The sequence below is a fragment of the Drosophila serrata genome, unplaced genomic scaffold, assembly GCF_035046125.1.
Source record: "Drosophila serrata isolate PLE 108 unplaced genomic scaffold, ASM3504612v1 contig_272, whole genome shotgun sequence".
NCBI lineage: Eukaryota > Metazoa > Arthropoda > Insecta > Diptera > Drosophilidae > Drosophila > Drosophila serrata.
The window spans coordinates 10475649-10499000 of NW_028257170.1; the positions used below are offsets into that span (position 1 = coordinate 10475649).

A 23352-nucleotide genomic window follows, 5' to 3' on the forward strand; every position below is an offset into this window, starting at 1 on the left:
GGCAAGAAAAGTGTTGCCGCCGCATTGTGGCACAGTGGGTCTCGTTCTAAGCGAGCCAAGTACAATGGGTGGAATGTCAACGCGGATTAGAGCTAGTCTTCTGAGAATCTTGGTTTTATTTTATTTCCAAATTAGTGAAATAAGTAAATAAATAAGAGTTTAAATTGGGTTAAAAAAACTCAATGAATCACTTGAAGAAGGGAATTTTTAATAGATACACTTTTACTTTATTTTAGCATACATTTTATTGTCCAGAAAAAGTAAATAAGAACTAGACTAGAACTAGAATAAGAGATTAAGTGTGGCTCAATAAATCATTTGAAGAAGGAATTATTCAATTGCTTCATTTTTACTTTAATTTATTAAACATTTAAACTTCCAAAAGAAGTTAATAAGAACTAGACTCTATTTAATAGCTACACTTTTACTTTATTGAATCATACATTTTGTTTTTGAAGATAATTAAATTAGAACTAGATAAAATACACCTAAAATACCGACATTCCAGAGCTTAATTATTTATTATTTATTTAAGATTTAACTTCTTAAAGCTGTGTTATTATTTTATTATGTACATTTCATTTATAAAACTTAGACAAGACAGTAAATAAATTGTAAGCCACACGAATTATAAAGCAGAAGCTGGTTAGCTCACATAATTGGCACTTAAATTGTAAACATCATTAATTTTTGAATTTGAATTTGTGGCCATAATTGTTTTATTATCAGCATATAATAATTTTAGAGATATGCTAACCATATTTGTAATTTAATTATGATTTTTTAGCCACTGTACTGCTGCTGGGGTGCAGACTGTTGGCCATCCAAGGCCCAAGCTCCAAGTTGCCAGTTGCGGAGTTGCGGAGTTAGCCTCGTTGCCGTTAGTGGAGTTTAGACGCCGCCGCCGCGAGTCCGCATGATTTATGCGATTATTCTTTGCGCAGCGCCCAACTTTATTGTTTTATGCTTTTGTGGCCAGCGACGGTTAGTTTCTCCGTCATCCCGTCATCCCGTCGCACCGGCGCTCTGTTCCTCTGGCGTTCTGGCAAATCCGCTGGATCGCCGCTCTGCGACTTGCAACTGCAACTGCACTCGTATCTGGCCGAATCGCCGCTGGCTTCGATTCCAGCCTCCCTCTGATTCAAGTGCACTTCAAAAATATTATCTTAAATGATCCTGTGAGAAAATGTTATTTTTAATGATGAAGATTTGGAAAATATAAATAATTTGTTGTTTCCTTTTTTTTAATTTTATATGCTTCCCATACTTCTTTATATGCTCTAATCTGCTTGATTCAATATACATAAATTAAGCTAAGACAATATATACTAGATCATATATAGATATTCATCTCTCAAAAGCCACGGACAGCTAGGTTTTTATATAGTTACCCTTGTATGCTTTATAGAAAGCCATTAGCAATCTTCTGTATTTATCAACTACAGTGGAACAGAATTCAGACCTGTGAATTTGTAGTGAAAAGGTGCTCCGAAGAGTGCTAGTAATTCTCAAGTCTTAGTTCTGTGACACGCAAGACCTTTAAGTTAGAATGGGTTATCTAGAATTTACGGGAGTTTAAAACACATAATATTTACAATGAAAACTATAAATAATAAGAGTTATTTTCTTACTATATACAAATAATTCAAATGAATTCGTACTTTCCCATTTTAATAAGATAGTTGCTTAATAATTAAAACTGTTTGGTATTATTAATTTTACTTATATATATTTTTTGCTATCCCTTGAATTTGCTGAAAACTTTTCTTAAAGTAAACCAAGTTAAAAATTAATTTAACTCTTGTAAAGAACAACAAATTTATAATTAAGCATTTAGTGATATAAGCTGTTCTAAATCTTGATATTTTCAGCTTAAGAAAAATTTCAAATAAATGTATATCCTAAATTAGGTGCATCTTATTACCGTAAATTTCCCTCAGTGTACAGAGGGGGGTCCTGCTCCAAAGCTGGCAATTATTGGGCGATGGAGCATATGCGACCAAAACGCAGTGCAGCTGGGCAGTCATCGAGGAGTCGAGGAATCAGGGTAACCGATGTACCGGGGCGAAGGGTATCGTTGTCGAGGTATCGAGGCATGCGCCGCAGCTTGCCGCGCCGGGTTAATGTCTTGTTGGTTATTGCCACGTCTGTTTTGCACTTGGCTGCCATGGGCCCATTTGTAATTTGGCACTAACGGGTCTGTTGATCCCATAAATTGCACTGCCACATGCAGCCGGGATTGGTATTGGGATTGGGAATGGAATTGGGGTTGGAGTTGGAGTTGGAGTTGGGGATACCGACCAGCCGGTTGGCTTATCAATATCTGTCCATTGGAGCAAAACCTAGACGAGTTCATTACGGGGCGTATCGCGGTAATAACTGTCAGATCCGGAAACGCATAAACCCGCAATTTCATGCAACGAATGCACCGACCCGTGGCTGCAATTAGAGGCGTCAACCTTGGGCATGCAAATTATTCCGGCTTCATCTCCCGGCTCCAGCTCCAGCTCTCGCTCCGATTTCAATTATCGGTCTTTGGTCCGGTTTTCGACATCGCCATCGCCATAGCCGTTGCCGTAAATGTCCAACGCGATTTGCACTGCAGCTATTTTCTATATATGAATTACTCTCGGCCATAAAACCACAGCAATTATCGGCAGTTTCCCTCTCATAACATTTTTGTCTTCTAGACTTGGCTTTCCGTCTTAGCCAGCACACCAATTTGAGCCGACTTAGCCTTTGCAGCGCTCGACTGCAGCGGCTGTGGTCTATTTTTGGTAACTTGTCCAAACAAGCGACTGAGCTTGCTATTGTTGCACTCGGTTTTTTTTTTGGTTTTAGTTTCTTTTTTTTTTTGGGGCGTGTACCGAGACAAAAAACTTTAAAAATCCATAACTAAACAGGGACAGGGATCGATCCGATCGAACGAGGTGGTACCGTGGGATCTCAAGATCAAGTTGAAAGTTTATTGATATGTTAAGTCACTTAAATTGATGTAAATGTAGCTTTTAAATATATATATTTAAATAGAAACAGGTACTAAAATAATCTCTTTAAAGGTTTCTGGAGAATATTATAAGATACATATATTGAGAATTATTCTTTAAGTCATATGGATATTGGCGAAACTGTTTTACAAAATAGATCATTGAAAAGTCATTATCAAGTGCCATATTGAAAATCTGATAAAAAATTATCTTATTAAGTACCAATTAATAATTTAAATAAAAAGTATACATGCAAAGTATGATGTGATATTGCTTAATTTTATTTTGGATGAACATTGAGTACAAGAAAATTCAAACTTTTTACCAGGCAGGAAATAATATTTTTATCGATTTTGAATCAATATCCGATACAACGGCCTATATAGAAATCAATACTGTTTGATATTTCGAACCGGTTTTAATCGGAAAACAAATAATTACGATATTTTGAAGTTCAATTGTTTTTCTTTTTTACAACTTATCGATATTTTCGATATGATATTGAGATATATATATTTTTTTCGATATATCAGACTTTCCTACTCCGATATACAGATCCTCGTTTTAGACTTCTAAACATAGCTACAAAAAAAATATATGTAGCACTATAATATTAGTTGCTTTTACTACAAAAGAGTACCGTAATAGTAACATAAAACCAAATTTAATTTATCTACAAGCCAAAAGCTAATCAAATCAATGATTCAGTTTACATTCCTTGTCGATATGCTTAAAAAAAATGGTACAAGCACTGACCCAAATAACCGATTTCATAACTTTTATTGACCTCCCAACGACAGCACTCGGTCCATTATACCCGGCTTGAGTGTCGAGTTATTAGCGTGGCCCAAAACAAAATGCAGTTGTGACTTGCCTTCTTAGCTGCAGCTGCACCAAAGTCGCCGTTGTTGCCGCCCGTGTTGTGTGCAGTTGTTGCAGTTGCAGTTGCCTGTGCGGCGTTGTTAATGTGAATTTGATTAAAGCGAACGGGCTGCGAATTGCAGTTCGAATGGAAGCCTGAATTCTGGGATCAGAGCCCAGATATCAGCGGCACTCGAACCACTCACTTCGGGCCAATAGCGCAGCGCCACTCCAGCGCCAATTCAATTGCTTATTTACAATGTGCTAAAATTGTGTGCCCCGACAATTGTTCATTAAAAAGTCGGCACGAAGCGATATTGATTTTGGTTTTTTCGCCTGTCCGGTTTGCGGCATAATTAAATGTGGGCACAGCCGCAAAAACACGCCAACTTATCGAAATAATAACATTTATTTTAAGCCAATCCGGCCACGTCATGGTGATACCAAACCCGCCTCCTAGTCGCTCGTCCCTCGCTCGCCGCTCGCCTCTCATATCCACGCCCAGTCCAGTCCCAGATCCAGTTCCAGGCCGGAGTTCCAGTTTCGATTTCGAGTTTCCACTGCACTTCCAGCTGCAAGGGGCACTTAAAATTTGCATTTGCATTTCATTTAGGAATGCAGCTGCAGCAGCCGCCGAGTCTTTGCCGCTACAATGATGACCTGACATTACTCATACGCCCCGCAAATCGAAGCAGAAGTATCGCCTCGGCGAGAGTGCCATAAGTTTGCCAATTAGACTGTGGCAGATAGTCCAACCGCAACTGCAACTGCAACTGTCAGCAGGAACTGCCGATGGCAACTGGTTGCCAATGCCAAAAGACTGCACTTGAAATATAGAAAGACTTCTTAAAGCAGGCTTTACTTTTGGGTTTTGATTTTAACTTCATTTCATAATTTCGATTGCTGCATTTCCCATAACATTTTTTATTTAAATCCATGATTTTGTATATATGTATATATGTACATTTAAATAAAAGAAATGAAAACTTACTTAAGAGACTTCCTTTTTATAAGTAATTTAAAATGATGTTTGAAACTATTTCTATAAAGTTATATATCCCATAAAAATATATATATACAGTTTTAAATTTAAAGTTTTATTATTATTACACTTTCTGCATCTACTCTATGACTAGAATTAAAACTAATTTATGTTATGAAAGACTTTGATTTTATATATAAATCATAAGATGTTGGAAACTATTTTTATAAAGTTATATATCCCCATAAGAAATATTGTCATATAAATTTTATTTTAATTTATTATTTAAGTCCATAATTATACTAATGTAAATTTTCAGATGCAATCATTAGATTAATAAGGTTTAATAAATTCTTGTATGAGACTTCAATTTTATTCTTTTATTAAAGGAAGTTTGAAAGTATTTCAATTAAGTTATCCCATAAGAAATATAAATTGTTTTAATATTAATTCAATATTTAAATGGTACATTTAGAAAATAAAGGAAATTGCTCAACATGTTTTTAAATTTTAGAAACACTAATACAATCACTCATAACTCTTTTGCATAGCAACAAAAAATACTTTTAGTGCTACGTTATTATTATACGTGTAATTTCCTAATATAAAAAGATACTTAATAGTTTTATGGCGATAAATATTTTAAAATTATTTTATTGTATTTAAATATTAACGGTATAAACTGAGGTTTGTTTAGTTTAATTTATAGCTTGAATAATCCATTGATAGTCCAGATATTTCTTCTTTAACAGTTAGTATTCATTAACTTGAAGTAAGAAACTCGACGTTATAAAATCAAATTATTAACCAAGCCATTAGCCAATTAAATACATAAATAAATAATATGATTATACTATATAGTAAGTTTGGAAAATTAGAAAATATATGCTCTCCCAAACTTTTTAGACCCGTAAAGTCTCCTTGCCAGAGTTAGAAAATATATCTATGTTACTATTGGCAGGACTAATGACATAATTGAAGCATATTTTTTACGAGTGTGGCAGGCACCGTGAAAATGCGGCAAGTTTGAAACCAGCAACCGGCAAACTTGGCGATTGTCGCATTCGTAATGAGTTCTGTGATCCCCACGGTCGCCATGCAAATTGCCGCCTGTCAGTGTCGCCTGTCGAGTGATAAGCCACGGCGAGTGCTGAGTTCTTGCCACCGGCGTTGGCCATCAGCCATTGGCGTATCATCGGGAGCGAGGAGGTCTTTGCCAGCTATCCGGCCGGGGGATTTGGGAACAGAGGAACTGGGAAACTGGGAAACTGGGGGGATTGCCGCCTGTCAACCCGATAGCCACTCCGTGCCACAGTCCACACAGGCTTTGGGTGTGGCATGCGGAGCTCTCGACAACACGAGAAGTCAATTTGGCGCGTTGGCAACTGTTTCACTCCGCTTGGGTTTCGGATTCGATTCGGAATCGAGTTCCCACCAAAAGCGACCTCCGCTGACACAGAGACCTACAAAACAAAAAAGTTTATAAAATGATCATAAACGGATTTCCACTTTCCACGCTCACTTTCCTTTGACGGTAGCTCGCATTTTATGGAAATTTCTTTCTTTTCCCCCTCCCCCAAAACGAAAAAGGGAGTCCAACTCGAGATGCAACAATTAAGCAGAGGCAGGCCCCAGCTTAACCAATCAACTGGATGCTGGACTGCTCTGGCCAGAGAATTCCATCGATTTGCATATCTAAAGCATTAACTGAACGCTCGTTTGGGGCTTTTGATGCCGCTTTGCATAGATTTTGAGGGAACTCAAGTATTTATTTTCATCTGCTGTGGCTGCCTTTTACATGATGGCAGTGCATTGTTCGAACATTAATCTACCGTTAAGATGACGGACCAAAGGGAGCTAATCGAAATCAGTGTCAAGACGAAGGGTAAATGCTCTTCTAATTAGAAATATATATAACTCTAGGACTTTATAATATTACAAATGCTTTTAATATTAAAAAATAAACTATAATTGAAAATACGCTTATGAATGAGGACTCAATAAAGAATAAACTGGATACACTTACATTCTTTTTTACAATTGGCTTTTAAGATTAATAAATATATTAAATTGAAAATACAATTTTAAATGAGAACTTTATAAAGCATGCACTGTATAAAAGATACATTTATATTCTTCTATATATCTATATTCTACTAGACTGTGCACAGTTGCTATCCGTTTGTCGACATAATTTCGTTATTTTTTCACAAAGATGCATAAAACTTTTATTTTTTTTTGTTTATATATTATCTTATTTTTTGTCTTAAAATGTATTAAATTTGTTTATTTTCTTCTCTATCTTTATATTTATATTCTTTTCTTATATTAATTTCAATTTATGTATATCTTTGATACTATTTTGCTTATGCTTAAAGTTAGAGAAGTCGTCCCCATTTCTGGTCTATTGACAGTGTTAATTAGCCTCAACTTGGGTAGGGTATTGGGGGGAGACAATGTATTCGGTCTTTGCAGTTTGCTGAAAATTAATTAGACTCAATTTGTTGCTCAACCATCAAGACCGACAACAATGGCAGCTGCTGCAGCAGCATCAGCATCAGCAGCAACCGCTATGGCAACGAATGCATCTTAGTTTTTTGCCGGACAAATTCTATGCTCATATTGTGAGCAGGAAGGCAGAGAGATGCCAAACAAAAAACCAAAATGTTTGCGCTTACAATTCTCATGTAAATGCCAAAAGTTTCCACATTGTTAAAACGCGATTTTGTGGAAGGGGAAGTGGAAGGGATGGGTATGGGGACAGAGTTTTTCCAACTTAAACAGAGGCGAACGGTAAACATGTTGCTGTCAACATTTACATGCCAACATGTTGCCGGCCACCGATTAGAAAGCGCCGCCTTTTTTAGATAAGGTCTGTCCACTGAAACCACCAAGTCCACCGAAGCAGAGAGTCCACTGGTTCAGTGAGTCCATGGAGTCTCCAATGATTCCCACTGGCCCGCCAATGGAGCGTCGAGGAGAATCATTAGCTGCCACTTTCCCAAAGTGCCTCCCTCCCAAAAAAAGTCATCTCTCCGAAATTGGTCATCAATTGAGCTTGTTATTATTTCATTGACTCATTTATAAAAAAACTTATTTACGCTGTTTTTTTTACATAACATTTTTGTTAACTTTCTTAGGTACATATAATACTATACATTTTTAAATTAAAACTTTTACAAATATTTAATATTTACTAAAACTGATAAAGGTTTATTTAATTTTACAGACTAAAATTATATAATGCCAATTAAAATATTAATTAATTAAATATAAATCTTTATGATTCTAAAGTAACATAATCAACAAATAAATACTCAAAACTTAAAACTTATACAGCATTTATTTGTTTAATGTCTTTAAAATAGAAAAACTTTTATTTTGTATATGTTTATTTATTTACAACAACGATAAACGTTAAAATAATATAATATTGATTTAATTATCTTTATTTAATTAATTTATATCTAACCAGACTTAGACTAGTACAACAAATTGGAAAGGATATCAATAAACTGCAGCGGTAATTAAAGTCTAAAAATGTATTGTATTGGTTAATTAAAATGGAAAACCATTAATACAAAAATAAACAACATGAATTAATAATCAATTATTTTTTAATTTTATTTTGAAGAGCATATAAGAACTAGGTAATACATCTATAAATGACGTTCTAATTTTACTTTAATGATTGCAAATGGCTATAATTTGTATACAGTTTCAGGGTATAATAATTTTACAGATGGTTGTAACGCCGACGATACAAACCGAGTCGATCTAGCCATCTCCGGCAGAAAAAAATGTATAAATTCTTTCACCATTTTATAAGAGGTTAAAATTTTTATAATTCGGAAAAAAATTAAATATTTTAAATTTCAAATTGAGTATGAAGATAAAATATGTGATTGTTTGGCTTAGCTATGAGTTTGTCAACTTTAACTTGTCGATAATATTTTTATATAAAAATATCGATAAATGTTATTCAAATAAACCCAATTTGATCCCATAATTCGATAGAAAACTGCAAATGTATATAAACTTCGGCATCCCTGAGTTGGTATCTTTTCTTGTTTTAGGTTTAACTTGAACAAAGTATATTTAATATATATGTGATATATTTATAGATGAAATATTTGTTTCCATTTCTCTCCGTGTACGTTTGCTTTACTTTCGGCGTAATTTATCAGAGCTGAAATGCAATCGGTGTGCAGGTGAAAAATAGAGAGACAGGCAGACAAACCGACGGAGAGACAGCGACAAACTCGCGGACTAGACAACTCGGCCACTTGTTATCCACTGCAGCGAACTGCATTGAAGCTGCAGCTCAAATAGCTGACTTATACAGATGTCAATTATTTTTGCCCGGAGCTGGAGCTGGAGCTGGATGCTGGATGCTGGACTGAAGCTGAAGCTAAAGCTGACTGGCTCTTCCATTTCGATTTAGTTGTGAGCGCTCTGGCAATTTCGGATCGCCGTGGATTGGATTCGATTGGGGACGAAATTGCTGGCTGAACTCGTTAGCCCGCTAGTTGCAAGTTGCAAGTTGCTTAACACACAACAAAAAATCCGGGATATTGTTGCCAAATTTAAGCCCAAGTAGGCCAAGTCCGAATTTCCATGTTTTCAGTATGAACACGCTTAATTTTTTCAATTCCGAATATTCTTGATTCAATCCCGCTGATCTTAAAAATTGTAATCCCAAAAATTCTTGATTTAATCCTGACTATTCTTAGATTTTTGAATTCCAAAAATTGTTGATTTAATTATGACTGTTCTTAAATATTTTAGTACCAAGAAATCTTTTTTAATACCCAAAATGTAATCCCCAGGGATGTTAGAATCAGTTCGGAATCATAGAAACACAAGTGCGAGATTAATTAATTTATTCATTTTAATCCCGATTCGGACTCAATTTGACCATTTAACACGAATTGTACTTGACAATTTTAAGCTACTACATCGATAAAATCAAGCCAAATATCCTTGATTTTTTAAAATGATTTTTTTCTTTATGTGTAGTTGCAACAATCCATCCATCCATCCATCCAGCTACGTGGCAGCAAGTCATCCAATTGCCGGCTACGAAATCGTTATTATTTGAGCGGATTGGACGAACATGGACATCGGCAGGGATCTGGACGGATCTCGGTTCGCGCTTCTTGTTCATTGCTTGCAAATTATAATTGAATGATTGCATGGCAGTCGAGCGATTTGCTCGTCATTTTCCCAACCTCCTCAGCTCGTTACGGACTATAGCATTGAATCAGATCGGATCGGTTTGAATCGATTGATATTGATGGGGCTAGGGGCCCCTACTTAAAGTTAAAGGTGTCAAAACTATTGGCTCCTAATGGTCCTCCAACGGCCATTCCAATGCAATGTAAAGCAATTTGGCCAAGTCAAGTCAAGTTCATTAAATTGAATCCGAAGCTTGAAGCCATTTGACTTATTACAGGCCAAATGCCTGGCCTGGCCAACTGATGGATGTAATGTGGCCACGACGGGGATCAACGTTTGACAACGAATTTATTTAAAAGACAACTTGCAACAAATAAATTTCGCCAGAGAGCCACAGACAGATACATATATCTACACCGGAAGTATTTCCTATAAAATTGAAAGTTGAAACGAAAAATCTGTAAAATATATGTTTTTGAACTTTAATCTTAAGAAAACATAAGCTATAAACGATTTAGATAAACTGTATAATTTATTCTTTAGCTTATACATTCTAGCACTCGTATTATTCTTTTACAATTTTGTTAGGCAGAAACTTTTTCTGAAAGTATATAATTATTATAATTAGATTTTAATTTTAATCTGAGTTCGATTTGTTTTCTGTGCACTCTCTGAAGCCTGGAATGCTGGCTTTGACAAGAGCTGGTCTGTGTAGGAGTCCGGAGTCCGCAGGAGCTTGACGGTTGGAGAGCGTGGACTTGGTCTTTGTCCTACTCGTTGAGGTCCAATAATGCGATGGCTTGTTGAAATTCATTCATCAATGTAATCGATCAGACATGGCCACGTAACATGCTCCTCGTATGTAAATGGAGCCTGAAATGCACACACACACACACACACACAGACAATGCTACATAAAATTTAATCAATTTATTGGAAACGAGCTATTGTCTTTGGTCTTTCGCCTTTCAGCTTTTGAGACTCCGACTTCGATTCGACTTGACTGGAGGCTTATCCCCGTCCTGGCATCTACACTTTCTCCTCTCAGGTTGATATGGAAGAGTACAACTACCATTTTCTTGGCACGAATGCAGGCAAAAGGCCAAGATAAATCTCCGGGATTCGTGTGGGGAGGAGGCTGTGGGTGTGGGTGTGGGTGTGGCTCCTGGCCTGGACAACCGCTCCCACCTAGTTGGCTGAGTTGTGGCCAAAGTTTGGCATTAGATTATGGTTTTTCCATTTTCTGGATGTCAGCCAGTGAAGGAAATATTGAAAATAGCTTTTTTCTATTTTCAGCGCCAGATGTGAAGTAATTTAAGCGCTTTAGTAACTGATTTAATATATAAAACATTGATTAAAGAGTAATAGTTTCTTTCTAGAGCAAAAGTGTATATTTCTTCTAGTTGGCAAATGTCATAAGTCAGTACAAGCGAGAACTTTAAACATAAAATATATTTGACAACAAACATAAATACAAAATACAAGAGTTTTCATCATGGGAAAAAAGAAGAATTCTGTAACGGCTTTACACAAGTCGGAAGCCAATATCAAATCCAACATGATTACCGAAAGCGAGGCCAAAGATCGTGAGGTCAAGTACTTGGCCCGCCTGGCCGATGTCTCTGTCAGTGCAGATTTGGTAAAGAGTAAGCATCGATTGTCCACATATCGAAAAATCAGTATCCTCATAAATACAAATCCTGGATGCAGGTGCCGACAGAGAATTCTATGAACAGGAAATTGCCCGTGCGAAGGCAGAGGAGTGGGACCACTACCTGCGCTGTGATGGACTTCCTCGTCCAAGCCGTCCCGTCGAAGTGCGAACATTTATTGCCAAGATGCGGCACTTTGACGAGATCGAGACCAACGGGGCCTTGGACTGGGCCCTGTCGGTGGACGATCGTTCGGTCTTGAACCAGGATATGTCCCGAGTGGACAAGACGCGTAACGTCATGGAGCTCACCAAGGATAATCCCGGGACACATTATGATGAAAATGTGAGGATGTGTCTGGGTACCTTGAAGCAAATGGATGTGATGATGGACAACCAGGCGGAGATGGATCAAATGTCGACGAAGCAGCAGCATGCCGTCATGGAGGTGGGTAACATCTTAAAAAAAAACGTAGATTAGTTAAGTAATATATTATCGATTGCAGGTTTATACCGAGGTTCAGCAGGAAATTGAAGAACTTTTCAATCGCCTCACGTATCGGGTGTTGAAATTGCAAGATTCCTATATGGAGTGAGTACATTTTCATGGGCTTTGAGACACATTAAATTTGTATAAATATTTTTGAACGAAAATTTCCCCCACAGCTCAGTGGATGGCAGGATAACCCAATGGAGCTTTAGAGGTAATCTGTGGGAAATTGATATGTGGGGTCTGCGGAATGTGCCCATTCGATTCGAACACATGGAGTAAGCAGGACAATCTACAAATCTGTTTGAATGGTTAATCAATGTGTGATCCTCAGCTTGCCGGTGATGTTTGCCGAACTGAAGGCCACAGGCGTTGATATTCAGATACCTATTTCTGTGCTAACGGATTGCTTCACCGTTCGCAGTGTGCACACTGATTTCGACAATGTGTCGCATAAAGCCAAAAGTTACGAGCCGGCTGTTACCTACTCGGAAAACTTTCCCAATGCCGGAATCGTGGATGTAATAGAGTCAATCCAGAATGAGTGGGCGATGCAGGAGGAACTCAAATTCGAGACGATGGCTCACATGGAGCAGAAGCAGCAGGAGTACGAGGACGCGATGAAGCTAATCGCCCTGAGGATTGAGCAGGCAGCCAGGGCCGCCAAGCAAAATGGTGACGAAAAACCCAATGTGACAATACCAAAAGCACCAAAGGCACCACCGATATTACTGCCGGGTATGGTCCCAGATGTCTACCATGAATTTATCAAAATCGAGGACAAGGAGTATGCGGGATTCCTCGACGAGGTGTATCATCCCAGGCATCTGAATATGCGCGAGTTCGAGGTGGGTACAGCCAGATGGGATTCTATTTATTATAAATTTAAACTTCTGTTATTAGATTAATCTCCGGGAGTGCATCATGCTCGGTGGCATCTATTCGGTGTTGATCATCCGAAGGCCTGATCAAACCCAATTCGATAGGTTCAACGTCATCCTGCACGAGGATGGTCGTGTTCTGTACACGATGCCCGACATAAAGGCGGAAGTGAAGTCCACACGCCGCTCGAATATTTCGGGAAGGATGGTGGAAGACTATCGCGCCTCCATCTTAATGCTGGATGACAATGAACTGCCGTATTTCATCGTTTCGATGCAGCTGCCCGCCGATCTCTGCAAGTGGTGTCAGCCGGTCGTGTGTCAGCTTCTCACCGAGCAGGAGCCGGCCGCGAGTAATCAGGTCTTGGATAGACCCATTGGATCCGATCCCTTTAGCAACAGCAACACGAATGCCAGGATTAGTTCGTCTTTGAGCCAATCGAGCCTGCAGGGCTCGGTTAATATCTCGAATATCTTTCGGCCCTCCATTCGATCTTTGCTTCGGACTAGCAAGCCTGAGGAAGTTGGAAGAAATGGGTTATCCATTGCGAATTTCAAGTTGCTGGAGTCACTGGATGTCGTGGATGTCAGGAAAATGGAGCGCCACTGCGTGCCCAGGATGATTTCGTCATTTAAGCTGCCTCGCGATTTGATCGATGAGACCACAGATTTGGAAGCACCCAAGACTACCCGATGTAGGTTGGTCAAAAGGCCAGAACTGGAGGAATCGAAGCCCGACCAAGAGATGTCACGGAACTTTACCTTCGAGGATCAATACGAACCGGAGCGCCTTTTTCCCGTCTTTCCTCCTGTAGAACCCATCAATTACCATGATTACGAACCTGGGGAGCTGGAAGCCCCATTCGAGCATACTGGGCTGGGACTATTAAAGAAGCTGGACCACATCAAGAGCCAGTATATGGGCAGACCCATCCATCTTTGGAATCAGCAGGTAGTGCATGATAAGAAAGATAAGAAAGTTCCAAAAGCACCTACCCGGCCGAATGAAACCGCGCCTGCCGAGGAGGAATCAGCAGATAAGTCGCAGTCCAGCAAGGCGCACAAACATATCGAAACAAAGATCCAACCGAGAAAGTCCCAAATAGGAAGCGTTGTGGACAATGGTTCGGAGGCAACCATCGAAATGGTGGACGTGACCCATTGGACCACGAGGTACATCATGGAGCCCAGTCTTGACATGGCAACCCAGAAGATCACATTCAAGACGGATCGTTTGGGTACCTTTGGATTAGCCTTCAAGCGCTATGAGCACTTTCCCTTTCGTGATTGGTCACTGCAACCGAATGAGGAAAAGTAAGTTCTTTAAAATTCTGGCCAATGCAAGGTGCTATTTAGGTTCAAAGGTTCTAAAGAAGGAATCTATTTAATGGTTATATATTTTTCTCTGTTACCCTTAGTCCCGATGAGATCATTTTTACCGTGGACACCTTCCATGTCCGCATCTTTTTTTACATTACAACCCAGGGAGTCCGTGGCTATGTAACTGATCTGTCCAAGGCATATACTGCCAAGCCCGTTAAATATCTGGAGATTAAGGAACCCATCTCTGACTTTGGTCAATTGCGGCAGGTATGTAAGTCTACCAGAAGGAGATCCAACCATTTTTATGTCGTGTCATCCCAAAGCTCTTTATACACAACAACATTAATGTATTTGCCGAGAACGATGCCAGTTATTATATCGAAAACGGATACTTCTCGATGAAGCACGTGGCAACCGAGCAGCACTCCTATAACATCATGGGTCTCCATTGCAAACTCATGAAGTTCTATCGGTCCAGCTGGAATAGATTGGCCTCGCGTCGGGACATCATCATGAACATGAAGATTGCCAAGGATCCTTCCGACTACTCGGAGGCCACCCTTCGGATTACTCCGGAGCAGACGACATTCGTACAGGTCACTGAGAAATGCTCGGATGACGTGGATGTGATCCTGCTGACCTATACGGAAACTTGGCGAAATATAAGCGTGAGTGATTAAGTTCAAACTATTGAAGTAGATCATATGGAGAGTATATCATTTTTCAGAACTTTATGGATCTGCATCAGGCCATTACATCCATGGTACTTAATGCCACAGAACTCCGAAATAAGGATACGGTTCTTTTACATTATGTCACTCGAATGCTAAAGGAGTTGAGGCCATTGAGCTTTTCATAGAAAAAATTAATATATTTTTGTAACATCTGTACATATATATATATTTGGTATACTCTCGTAACGCAATAAATAGAAAAATTTGAAAATGCATTAAGTTGGTTTTAGGAATGTATAAAGAAGTGCCATATGATATATCGATAAAAACAGGAACAATATCATATCAAAAATTTTATTTCCAGATGAACTTCGGGTATAAAATGCCTAAACATGGTAATCCTTGCCTTAGTCGTCATACTCAAACGTATGATCGACCACAACAACAAAAATATACCTACCACCAACAAAACAAATAAATATCTTAAAATATACATAAAACATAAAAACAATAAAACACCAAAAATATAAATAAATGAGCAAATAATAAACTTACTTTAAACAAGGATAAATAAACCAGGAAATTGGCAAAATGCCAAAGGCACATAAAACTGATCCAGCTCAACGAACTCTTCTAACTGAAGCCGAGCAGAAAGAGAGGCAAAAAAATAACGTATCCCGTTTGCAGGATATTGTATCCACATGTGCCAATTTTAAAAGTATGTAGGATATGTATTTACGAGAAGTGCATCATAATCGGATGAAATTATTCAGATTTCCTGGCCAGTTTCAAGGAGATCGAGGGACAGCGAGCGGAGAAGGAGAGCTGGGATCAGTATATGCAATGTGATGACTTGCCAGATCCCAAGTCACCTGTAGATATCCAAACTTATCTATCAAGACTGCGGTACTATGAGGACATCGACACCGCAAACTCAACAAACTGGACGCTGGCAGTGGATGAGCGTAGTGTGCTGACCCAAAACATATTTAAGAAGAACCGAACGCGAAAGGCTTTGGAGAAAACCAACCCTACCAGTCCAGCTCCATATTTCGAAGTGAATGTGAGGAACTGCCTGGAACTGCTGCGGCAAATGGATGTCTTGATGGGCAATGAGGTGGAAATGGGGAGAATAGCTTGGAGTAGACTGATTGAAATTCATAACGTGAGTGAAGCAAGGATGTTGTAGTGAGGGATTCCAATCAATAAATCTATTCACAGGTCTATGGCGATGTCCAACGAGAGATCCAAATGTTATTCGATCGACTCACTTATCGGGTATTGGCCATACAAAAGTTGTCCATGAAGTAGGAATATAAATAAGTTATATTTGAAATTGTACTAAAATGATATATGCAGGTCCATCGATGGAATAGTGGCTACGTGGAGTCATTCGGCCGAACGATGGCGCATGGATATCTGGGGTCTCCTCAACGTTCCCGTTATCTTCGAACAAATGGAGTAAGTTTTTCGCACATAAAGGTGCGTGTCATCTAATTGTCCGCAGATTTCCAGCAATGATTGCCGAGTTGCCATCCACTGGTGTCCAGGTTCAGATGCCGCTGAGTATCCTTGCCGATTGCCTAACAGTCCGGTGTGTTCACACCAGCTTCGACCATCACTCGAAGGATGCTAAAACCTTCGAGCTGGAGGTGATCGACAACGAGGAGTCATCTGTCGGCATTGTCGATATGGAGGAGTCGGCCACCACCGAATTGCTGATACAGCAGGAACTCCAAGACGAGATCCTGATGAAAATGCAGCGCAAACGCGAGGAATACGAGGAGCTGATGAACCTGATTGTCGAGCGTACCGAAATGGCTTCCAAGAAGGCCAATGAAAATCTGAAGATAATCATTCCGAAGACCCCCAAGGAAGTGCGACCAGTTCCGCCGGGCATGGTACCCGACATCTACGAGGATTTCATCATTCGCGAGCATAGTCATTACGAGGAATATATGGAAAATTACTTCCATCCGAAGAAATTGGACATTTTCCCTTACGAGGTGCGTAAAATGCTAGCTTAATAAAGACCATTTAATAATTATATTATAATATATCTAATAGATAAACCTCAGGGAGCACATCATTGTCGGTGGAATCTATTCGTTGATGTTCGTAGAGGCACCCGGTCAGACGCAGTTCCAGAATTTCAACATAGTACTTCACCATGATCGACGTGTGCTTCGAATTAATCCAGATGTGGTTGTGGATATGCCGGGAAACGGGTCGACCGGGTCGTCCAAATCGCTTGATCCCAGAGCAAACCTGAATGACAACGAGCAACCTTACTTCATTGTCACAGTCAAGTTGCCGCCGGGTTTGTGCAAGTACGGCAAACCGAACGTGTGCTACTTCCTTACCGAGCCACAGAGGATCTCAAAGGCGGCTGTTTCTAGTTTGAGGGCCAGCCTATTCGATAGCCGTCGTCTATCGAGGGAGCCGTCCAGCGACAACATATCGACCATCAGCAATCGATATTCGTCCATTATCAAGTTGATCACAAGGCAACCGAAATACTTTCAGAGCGATGAGAAGAACGACGCAATGGACTTTGAACTGGATAGACCCCTGGACAAGTGCGAGATGAGGACCCTGACTACACACTGCTTGCCCCGTATTATCTCCTCCTTCAAGTTCCCCCTGGAATTCAATGACGGTGAAGGTACCGACATTATTCGAAAGCGGACTAACTTGATCAAACGTAATGACACTACCGAAGTATCAGAAATTGCTCTGAATGAAGGCGACTATGACTATAGTGTGCAGGATCAGGCGGAAAGGATGTTCCCTTGGTTTCCGGATGTATTGCCGGTACAATTTAGCCCTGACGACAGCGGACCGTGCAACAAAGTATTAGCAAGTGGTGTGGTCTGCGCCCTCGACGAAATCAAGCGGCAATACGAGGAGAAGCCGCTGGAATTACTCCAGCAGGTGGAACCCGTAAGCAAAAAGGACAAGAAAATGGATCGTTCTGATAACTCAGAGCGGCTGGAATTTAAAACGGATGGCATTAACGGGCAGGAACCCAGAAAGGCCAATTCTTTGACTACTGCAACATTGCCAAAGGGACGCCGATCGCTTCAAAAGCTGAAAAAGACTCCATCCATCAGTACTGCTAGTCCAGAGATGGTTTTCACCTCCGGTATGGTGAGCCACTGGACAAGCAAATATATCATGGATGAGAGTTTTGATCCCACAACCGAGACACTCACGTTTAAAACGGACCGCCTGGGGATGTTCGGGTTGGCCTTCAAGCGCTACGAGCATTTCCCCTTCAGGGAATGGTGTCTCAAGGCGAACGAGGACAAGTGAGTACTTGCCACATGAAGTTATGGTTCGTTCTAATCCTGAATCTTATCCTGAGCAGTCCAGATGAGGTCATTTTCACCCTGAACACCCACCACGTGAGCATGTTCTTTTACATCTCATCCCAGGGCGTGCGCGGTTTTGTAACCGATCTGACCACCGGATATATCGCCAATCCATTAAAATATCTTGAGATCAAGGAGCCTATTTCCGACTTTCATCAGCTCCGCCAGGTAAATCCAAATGTCCGACCTTCGACCTACACCTAACCCTATTTCACACCTTATTGCAGACTCTTGTGGACAAGAATTTCAACATCTTTGCAGAAACGGATGCCAGCTTCTATATCTCAAATGGTTACTTCTCCGTCAAGCATTTGGCCTCTGAAATTCACACCTACAATACGATGGCATTGCACTGTAGGTCCATGAAATTCGATCGATCCAGCTGGAATCGATTGTCAGACCGTCGGGACATCATCATGAACATGAAAATTGCCAAGGACACTTCAGATTTCACCGCGGTGACGATGCGAATTACGCCGGAGAAGACTACCTTTGTCAATGTCTCTGAGATGTGTTCCGACAACGTTAACGACATCAAGCTTAAGTACGAGGAAACTTGGCGAAATGTCAACGTAAGTAGCCAACATGTGGACTCCACAGTGATAACTTTGTGACTTTGGTTTATCCCCCAGAATTATGTTGACTTAAATTCGGCAATTCTTTCGATTAATCCCACTGCTCTGGATACATGTAATAAATCAACAATGCTCTTCATTTACATCAAGAGGCTTTTGAGTGAGATTCGACCATTGAGCTACGCTTAGCTGTTCCAAAACTTTCTCCATAAACTTTACAACGATTCCTATCCTCTCAATAAAGTATTAAAAAAATAGAAAGAAAACAATATACAAAATGCCGTTGCTGTCATTTCATATAACCAAAACAAACACAAGCAATACACAAACACACTACACTTATACTTGTTAAAAAAAATAAATAAAAAATATAAAAAAAGAAATAAAAATAAATAAAATGATAAAATCAAAACACAAACACGCGGAACCTGCGGTGGACTTCCTTACAGCAGAAGAGTGTTTGGCCCGGGAACAAAGACACTTGCAGCGTCTGCAGGATGTCCGCATTAGCGTGGCGTTCATCTACAGTACGGACTTTTGGGCATTATAGAACTATGATAAAGGAACGTATCCTCCGCAGATGTCAATAAGGAGTACACGGAGCTAAAGGCGGAGAAACTGGAGTTGGACAAGTGGGACGATTACCTAGCCTGCGATGGTATGCCCCGTCCCGATTTTCCCTGTGAGATTCGACACTTTTTGTTCAAGCTGCGGCACGATGAGCGTATGGCGGCCGACGGTGACATTAACTGGACGTTGGCCATCAACGAGCGAAGCATCCTGTCGCATGATCCCAATCGACAGGACTTGACCCGCCGGAACCTGACGGTAACTACGAGGCCCGATATCGGCAAGCTGTACGAGAAGACCGTGCAGGGACTCCTGCAAACCCATTTGCGAGTGGAACGAGCTCTGCGAAACGAGGCAGAGCTCCTTAAAATGCCGATTCTGCGAGCCTTGGAGCTGACAAAGGTGACTATATAACATACATAATATACATAATGTGAAGCAATTACAAAATATTACTGCTTATTGCTTAGATACCTGCGGAACTGCACAAGGAAATTGAGACCTTTTTTGATAAGCTTGCCTACCGTGTCATCTGCTCTCCAGAAGCCTACATGACGTAAGATTTTCTTAGTTATCATTAAGAAACCCCTAGCTTCCTCCTTGAATATTTCACTGTAGAAATACAGGCAGTACGTTAACGTACTATTGCCACAACTGCAGCAACTTTAACTTCCAGATATGGGGCCTGCAGGATGTTCCCATTCGCTTTCAGTATCTGCGGTAAATTAATGTTTCCATTTCCATTTTGGTCGTATGTACTTGTTCGTTCTCCATTAGACTGCCTTTAATATATTCGGATCTAAAATGCATTGAAGCCACCCTTCAGCTGCCACTCAGTGTGCTTAGTGACAATCTAACACTGCGTTGTGTGCACACCTTCTTCGATCCTTTCTCTCACCTGGCCAAGAGCTTCAATTTAAGTCTTGATACCGATACCAATCCCACTTGTGGCATGCCGGAAATCGAGGATAGTCTGTTGAGCGAGTGGATGGCCCAGCTTGAAATACAGGATCAATTGGTGATGAAGATGGAGGCGCAGATGGAAGCCTACAATACAACTATGGCGTGAGTGCAATTATCCGAGTGTCAGCTTATATATATTATATTTTTTGTAATATTTCCCTGTTTTTAGGGCCATTGAAGCTGCAGTAGCGGCAAAACAAAAGAAACAAGCTGACAATGTGAAAGGACCTCCAGTGCCAAGAGCTCCAAAGATGCCGCTGGCTATACCCGAGGGCCAGTTACCCAATCCCTATCCGTTGTTCCTCAAACAGAGTAGGCAAGAGTGCACCGATTTCTTCAATGAGAACTTCCATCCCGACAACATCAACCTGCTGGAGCATGAGGTGATGTATTCTCGGGGCTTTGGGTTACCTTTTCAATATATTTATATATATGTCGTAATAATAGGTCAACCTGCGGCGCTACATGATTGTGGGAGGTGTTATTTCGATAGTGTTTGTGCGGAAACCGCGGCACACCGCCTTCGAGAAGTTCAATCTGACACTGCACGAGGATGGGCGCGTATTGAAAGTGGTTCTGGACCAACTCAACTGCAGCAGGCATACCTCCTCGTCTGGCCAGGCCGAGGTGGAGCGGGGGTCCACACGCCAGAACATCGAGATGACTGACTCCGATCTCAAGCTGCACCTGGAGTCGGATGAGTTGCCATTTTACTTTCTCACCTTTAAGGTGCCAAAAAAATTATGCCTGTGGGCCGATCCTATGGTCTGCCAGTTTATCGAGGAGGAGGTCGAGATACCTTCGATTGAAGAGGAAGTCGATGCGCTGGATATGGAAAAGAAGAACAAGAAGAAGCGCGGCCGGAAGGAGAAGCTGAAGGAGGCGGCGTCAAGGTCAAGTGGTGGTAAGCAAAGTGACGAGGCACCAAGTGGGAGAGGGTCAACGCAACGCCAACTGAACCGAGCCTCGGCCAACATTTACAGAGAGAGCGCGCTAGACACGATACGGAAAAGCCACATTGACACTGAGCTAATAAGTATTGACTCGGTGGAAAACTTTGTGCTAAATATAGAGCCTCTCACTCGGTCGAGGGCGACCCTGCTTAAGAAGCTATGCATCCCGCGGATTATATCCTCATTCAAGTTTCCGCAGGAGTTCAAGGACGAGCAAACGGAGGAACAAACCACCAAAAAAACCAATGGTCCCATCTATCGGCGACGATTGGCCGAATCTATCACTGCCGAAGATATCAAAGAGTTCTCTCTCAACTACGATGATCAAACTGAACCCGAGCGACTTTATCCTCTGTTTCAGAGCCCAGTGGCTTCTAAGAAAGTAAAGAAATATGATATCGCTTCTAGGAAGGCGGAAGTCTCTAGCTTCCTTCACGATAACCTATTTGCGTTGATAAAAACCCTGGATGAGATCAAAGAAAAGTACGAGGAAAGCCCCAAGAAATTGGAGGAACAAACTGTGCCGCACGCCATTAGAACGCCCAAACGTCGTGTTTCTGAAATGAGGGATATCTCTAGTCGAGCTTCTACCAGGGGTAATTTACTTATACGAAAATCGGGCAGCATTGAGCCGGACATTGATATAGAAAATAGAGAGTCCGATACCGAAACCAATGCATATCCACGAAAGTCAAGGCCAATGAGTGTAGCACAAATCGAATTTCCTCGCCGAATCATCGAAGGTCCTCGCCCCAAACCTAAAAAAGTCAAGCACTGGACCACCGAATATATCCTGCAGTCGAACTATGACAGGGAGAGCAAGATCCTGACGGTGAAGACAGACCGCCTGGGTAACTTTGGGTTCGCCTTTCCGCGCTACACCCACTTTCCATTCCGTGACTGGTACCTGGGGGCGAACGAGGAGAAGTAAGAGCTCAATGAGCTGCCAAGAGATAAGTTTTAATGTATTGCTTTCTTTTCCCATCGCAGTCCCGATGAGATCTTCTTCACCCTGGACACTTTCCATTGCCGGGTGGTCTTCATCATAAGCAAGGATGGCATCCGAGGATATGCGATTGATGTGCCCAAGGAGTACATTGCCAAGCCGTTCAGATATATAGATATCGAGAAGCCCGTTGCAGATTTCGTCGAGCTGCGCAAGGTAATCAATTAAATATTAATGACTGGAAAATGTATAACTAATTGTTATTCCCACAACAGCTCTTTCAGGATAATAATCTGAATGTGTTTGCGGAGATTGACGCATATTTCTACATTGACCAGGACTACTTCTCTCAGAAGCATCTGGCGGCGGAATTGCACATCTACGACGCAATGACCTTGCACTGCAAACTGCTGAAGTTCAAACATAGTGACTGGAACCGTTTGGCCACGGACAGGGATATCGTGCTCTGTCTGCGCAACTACCGGGATTCCCTAGAGATTGGTGATATCACCGTGCGGGTCACACCGGAGGCTTCGACCTTTGTGGAGGTTTCAGAGCTTTGCTCGGAGAACCTTGATGTCTTCAACTTGCACTATGAGTCCACCTGGCGCAACATGGGGGTAAGAGGTTTCTAGAAGAATAATATAGTAGAATTTATTACTAACTTGTTTTTTTTTACTGTATAGAACTACTCGGATCTACATCAGCTGATCAACTCCATGAATCCGAATGCAACGGACGCTCAAAACCGGGATGCCGGGCAGATGTTCTACCTCCGCAAACTCCTCGAGGAGATCCGACCCCTGAGCTTCGCCTAGCCCTGACGCTTCTTAAATTGTGACACCCCAAAACAAAGCAGACATAAAAAAATGCATACACTTCTAAATTAACTGCAATTAAAATAAATTGCCAACGGACATTGTTTTGTATAACTCTCATTGGAT

General features: G+C 40.9%; 3 protein-coding genes and 1 long non-coding RNA gene across 5 annotated transcripts; 3 read left to right on the plus strand and 1 right to left on the minus strand.

Annotated features, from left to right (window-relative positions):
- Window positions 1-204: 204 nt before the first annotated feature.
- On the minus strand, window positions 205-4832 carry LOC110190309 (uncharacterized). Its single transcript, XR_015271998.1, has 2 exons — window positions 1925-4832; window positions 205-1165 (listed from the first exon to the last, which is right to left on the minus strand). It is a non-coding gene; the product is annotated as an uncharacterized LOC110190309 (long non-coding RNA).
- A 6131-nt stretch (window positions 4833-10963) lies between these two features.
- Window positions 10964-15300, plus strand: LOC110189967 (uncharacterized). Its single transcript, XM_020960256.2, has 9 exons — window positions 10964-11654; window positions 11719-12107; window positions 12166-12251; window positions 12326-12427; window positions 12484-12997; window positions 13053-14344; window positions 14449-14620; window positions 14677-15021; window positions 15081-15300. The coding sequence occupies exons 1-9, from the start codon at window positions 11504-11506 to the stop codon at window positions 15210-15212; spliced, it is 3183 nt and encodes a 1060-aa protein (XP_020815915.2). The 5' UTR covers window positions 10964-11503; the 3' UTR covers window positions 15213-15300.
- Window positions 15301-15431: 131 nt separating this feature from the next.
- LOC110190310 (uncharacterized) lies at window positions 15432-19254 on the plus strand. 2 transcript variants are annotated; one of them, XM_020960699.2, is made up of 9 exons: window positions 15432-15745; window positions 15801-16192; window positions 16249-16334; window positions 16387-16488; window positions 16535-17033; window positions 17095-18338; window positions 18398-18569; window positions 18629-18973; window positions 19034-19254. In XM_020960699.2, the coding sequence occupies exons 1-9, from the start codon at window positions 15619-15621 to the stop codon at window positions 19163-19165; spliced, it is 3099 nt and encodes a 1032-aa protein (XP_020816358.2). In that variant the 5' UTR covers window positions 15432-15618; the 3' UTR covers window positions 19166-19254. The 2 variants fall into 2 exon arrangements, with proteins under 2 accessions (XP_020816358.2, XP_086689818.1); XM_086833692.1 differs by lacking the exons at window positions 15432-15745; window positions 15801-16192; window positions 16249-16334 and having other exon boundaries at window positions 16543-17033.
- Window positions 19246-23340, plus strand: LOC110190300 (uncharacterized). Its single transcript, XM_086833693.1, is given in 10 exon segments — window positions 19246-19503; window positions 19557-19948; window positions 20017-20102; window positions 20165-20266; window positions 20324-20631; window positions 20696-20892; window positions 20957-22389; window positions 22453-22624; window positions 22684-23028; window positions 23095-23340. Coding segments are annotated over 10 exon segments (3297 nt in total). The 5' UTR covers window positions 19246-19373; the 3' UTR covers window positions 23227-23340.
- The last annotated feature ends 12 nt before the right edge of the window (window positions 23341-23352 follow it).

Excerpts from the sequence above, each read along its gene's own strand:
- LOC110189967 (XM_020960256.2), top strand. The coding sequence starts at position 11,504 with ATGGGAAAAAAGAAGAATTCTGTAACGGCTTTACACAAGTCGGAAGCC. Across the intron at positions 14,621-14,676 it reads ACTTTGGTCAATTGCGGCAG|CTCTTTATACACAACAACAT; the intron begins GTATGTAAGTCT and ends GTCATCCCAAAG. Across the intron at positions 15,022-15,080 it reads AAACTTGGCGAAATATAAGC|AACTTTATGGATCTGCATCA; the intron begins GTGAGTGATTAA and ends ATCATTTTTCAG.
- LOC110190310 (XM_020960699.2), top strand. The coding sequence starts at position 15,619 with ATGCCAAAGGCACATAAAACTGATCCAGCTCAACGAACTCTTCTAACT. Across the intron at positions 16,489-16,534 it reads GTTATCTTCGAACAAATGGA|ATTTCCAGCAATGATTGCCG; the intron begins GTAAGTTTTTCG and ends AATTGTCCGCAG. Across the intron at positions 18,570-18,628 it reads ACTTTCATCAGCTCCGCCAG|ACTCTTGTGGACAAGAATTT; the intron begins GTAAATCCAAAT and ends ACCTTATTGCAG.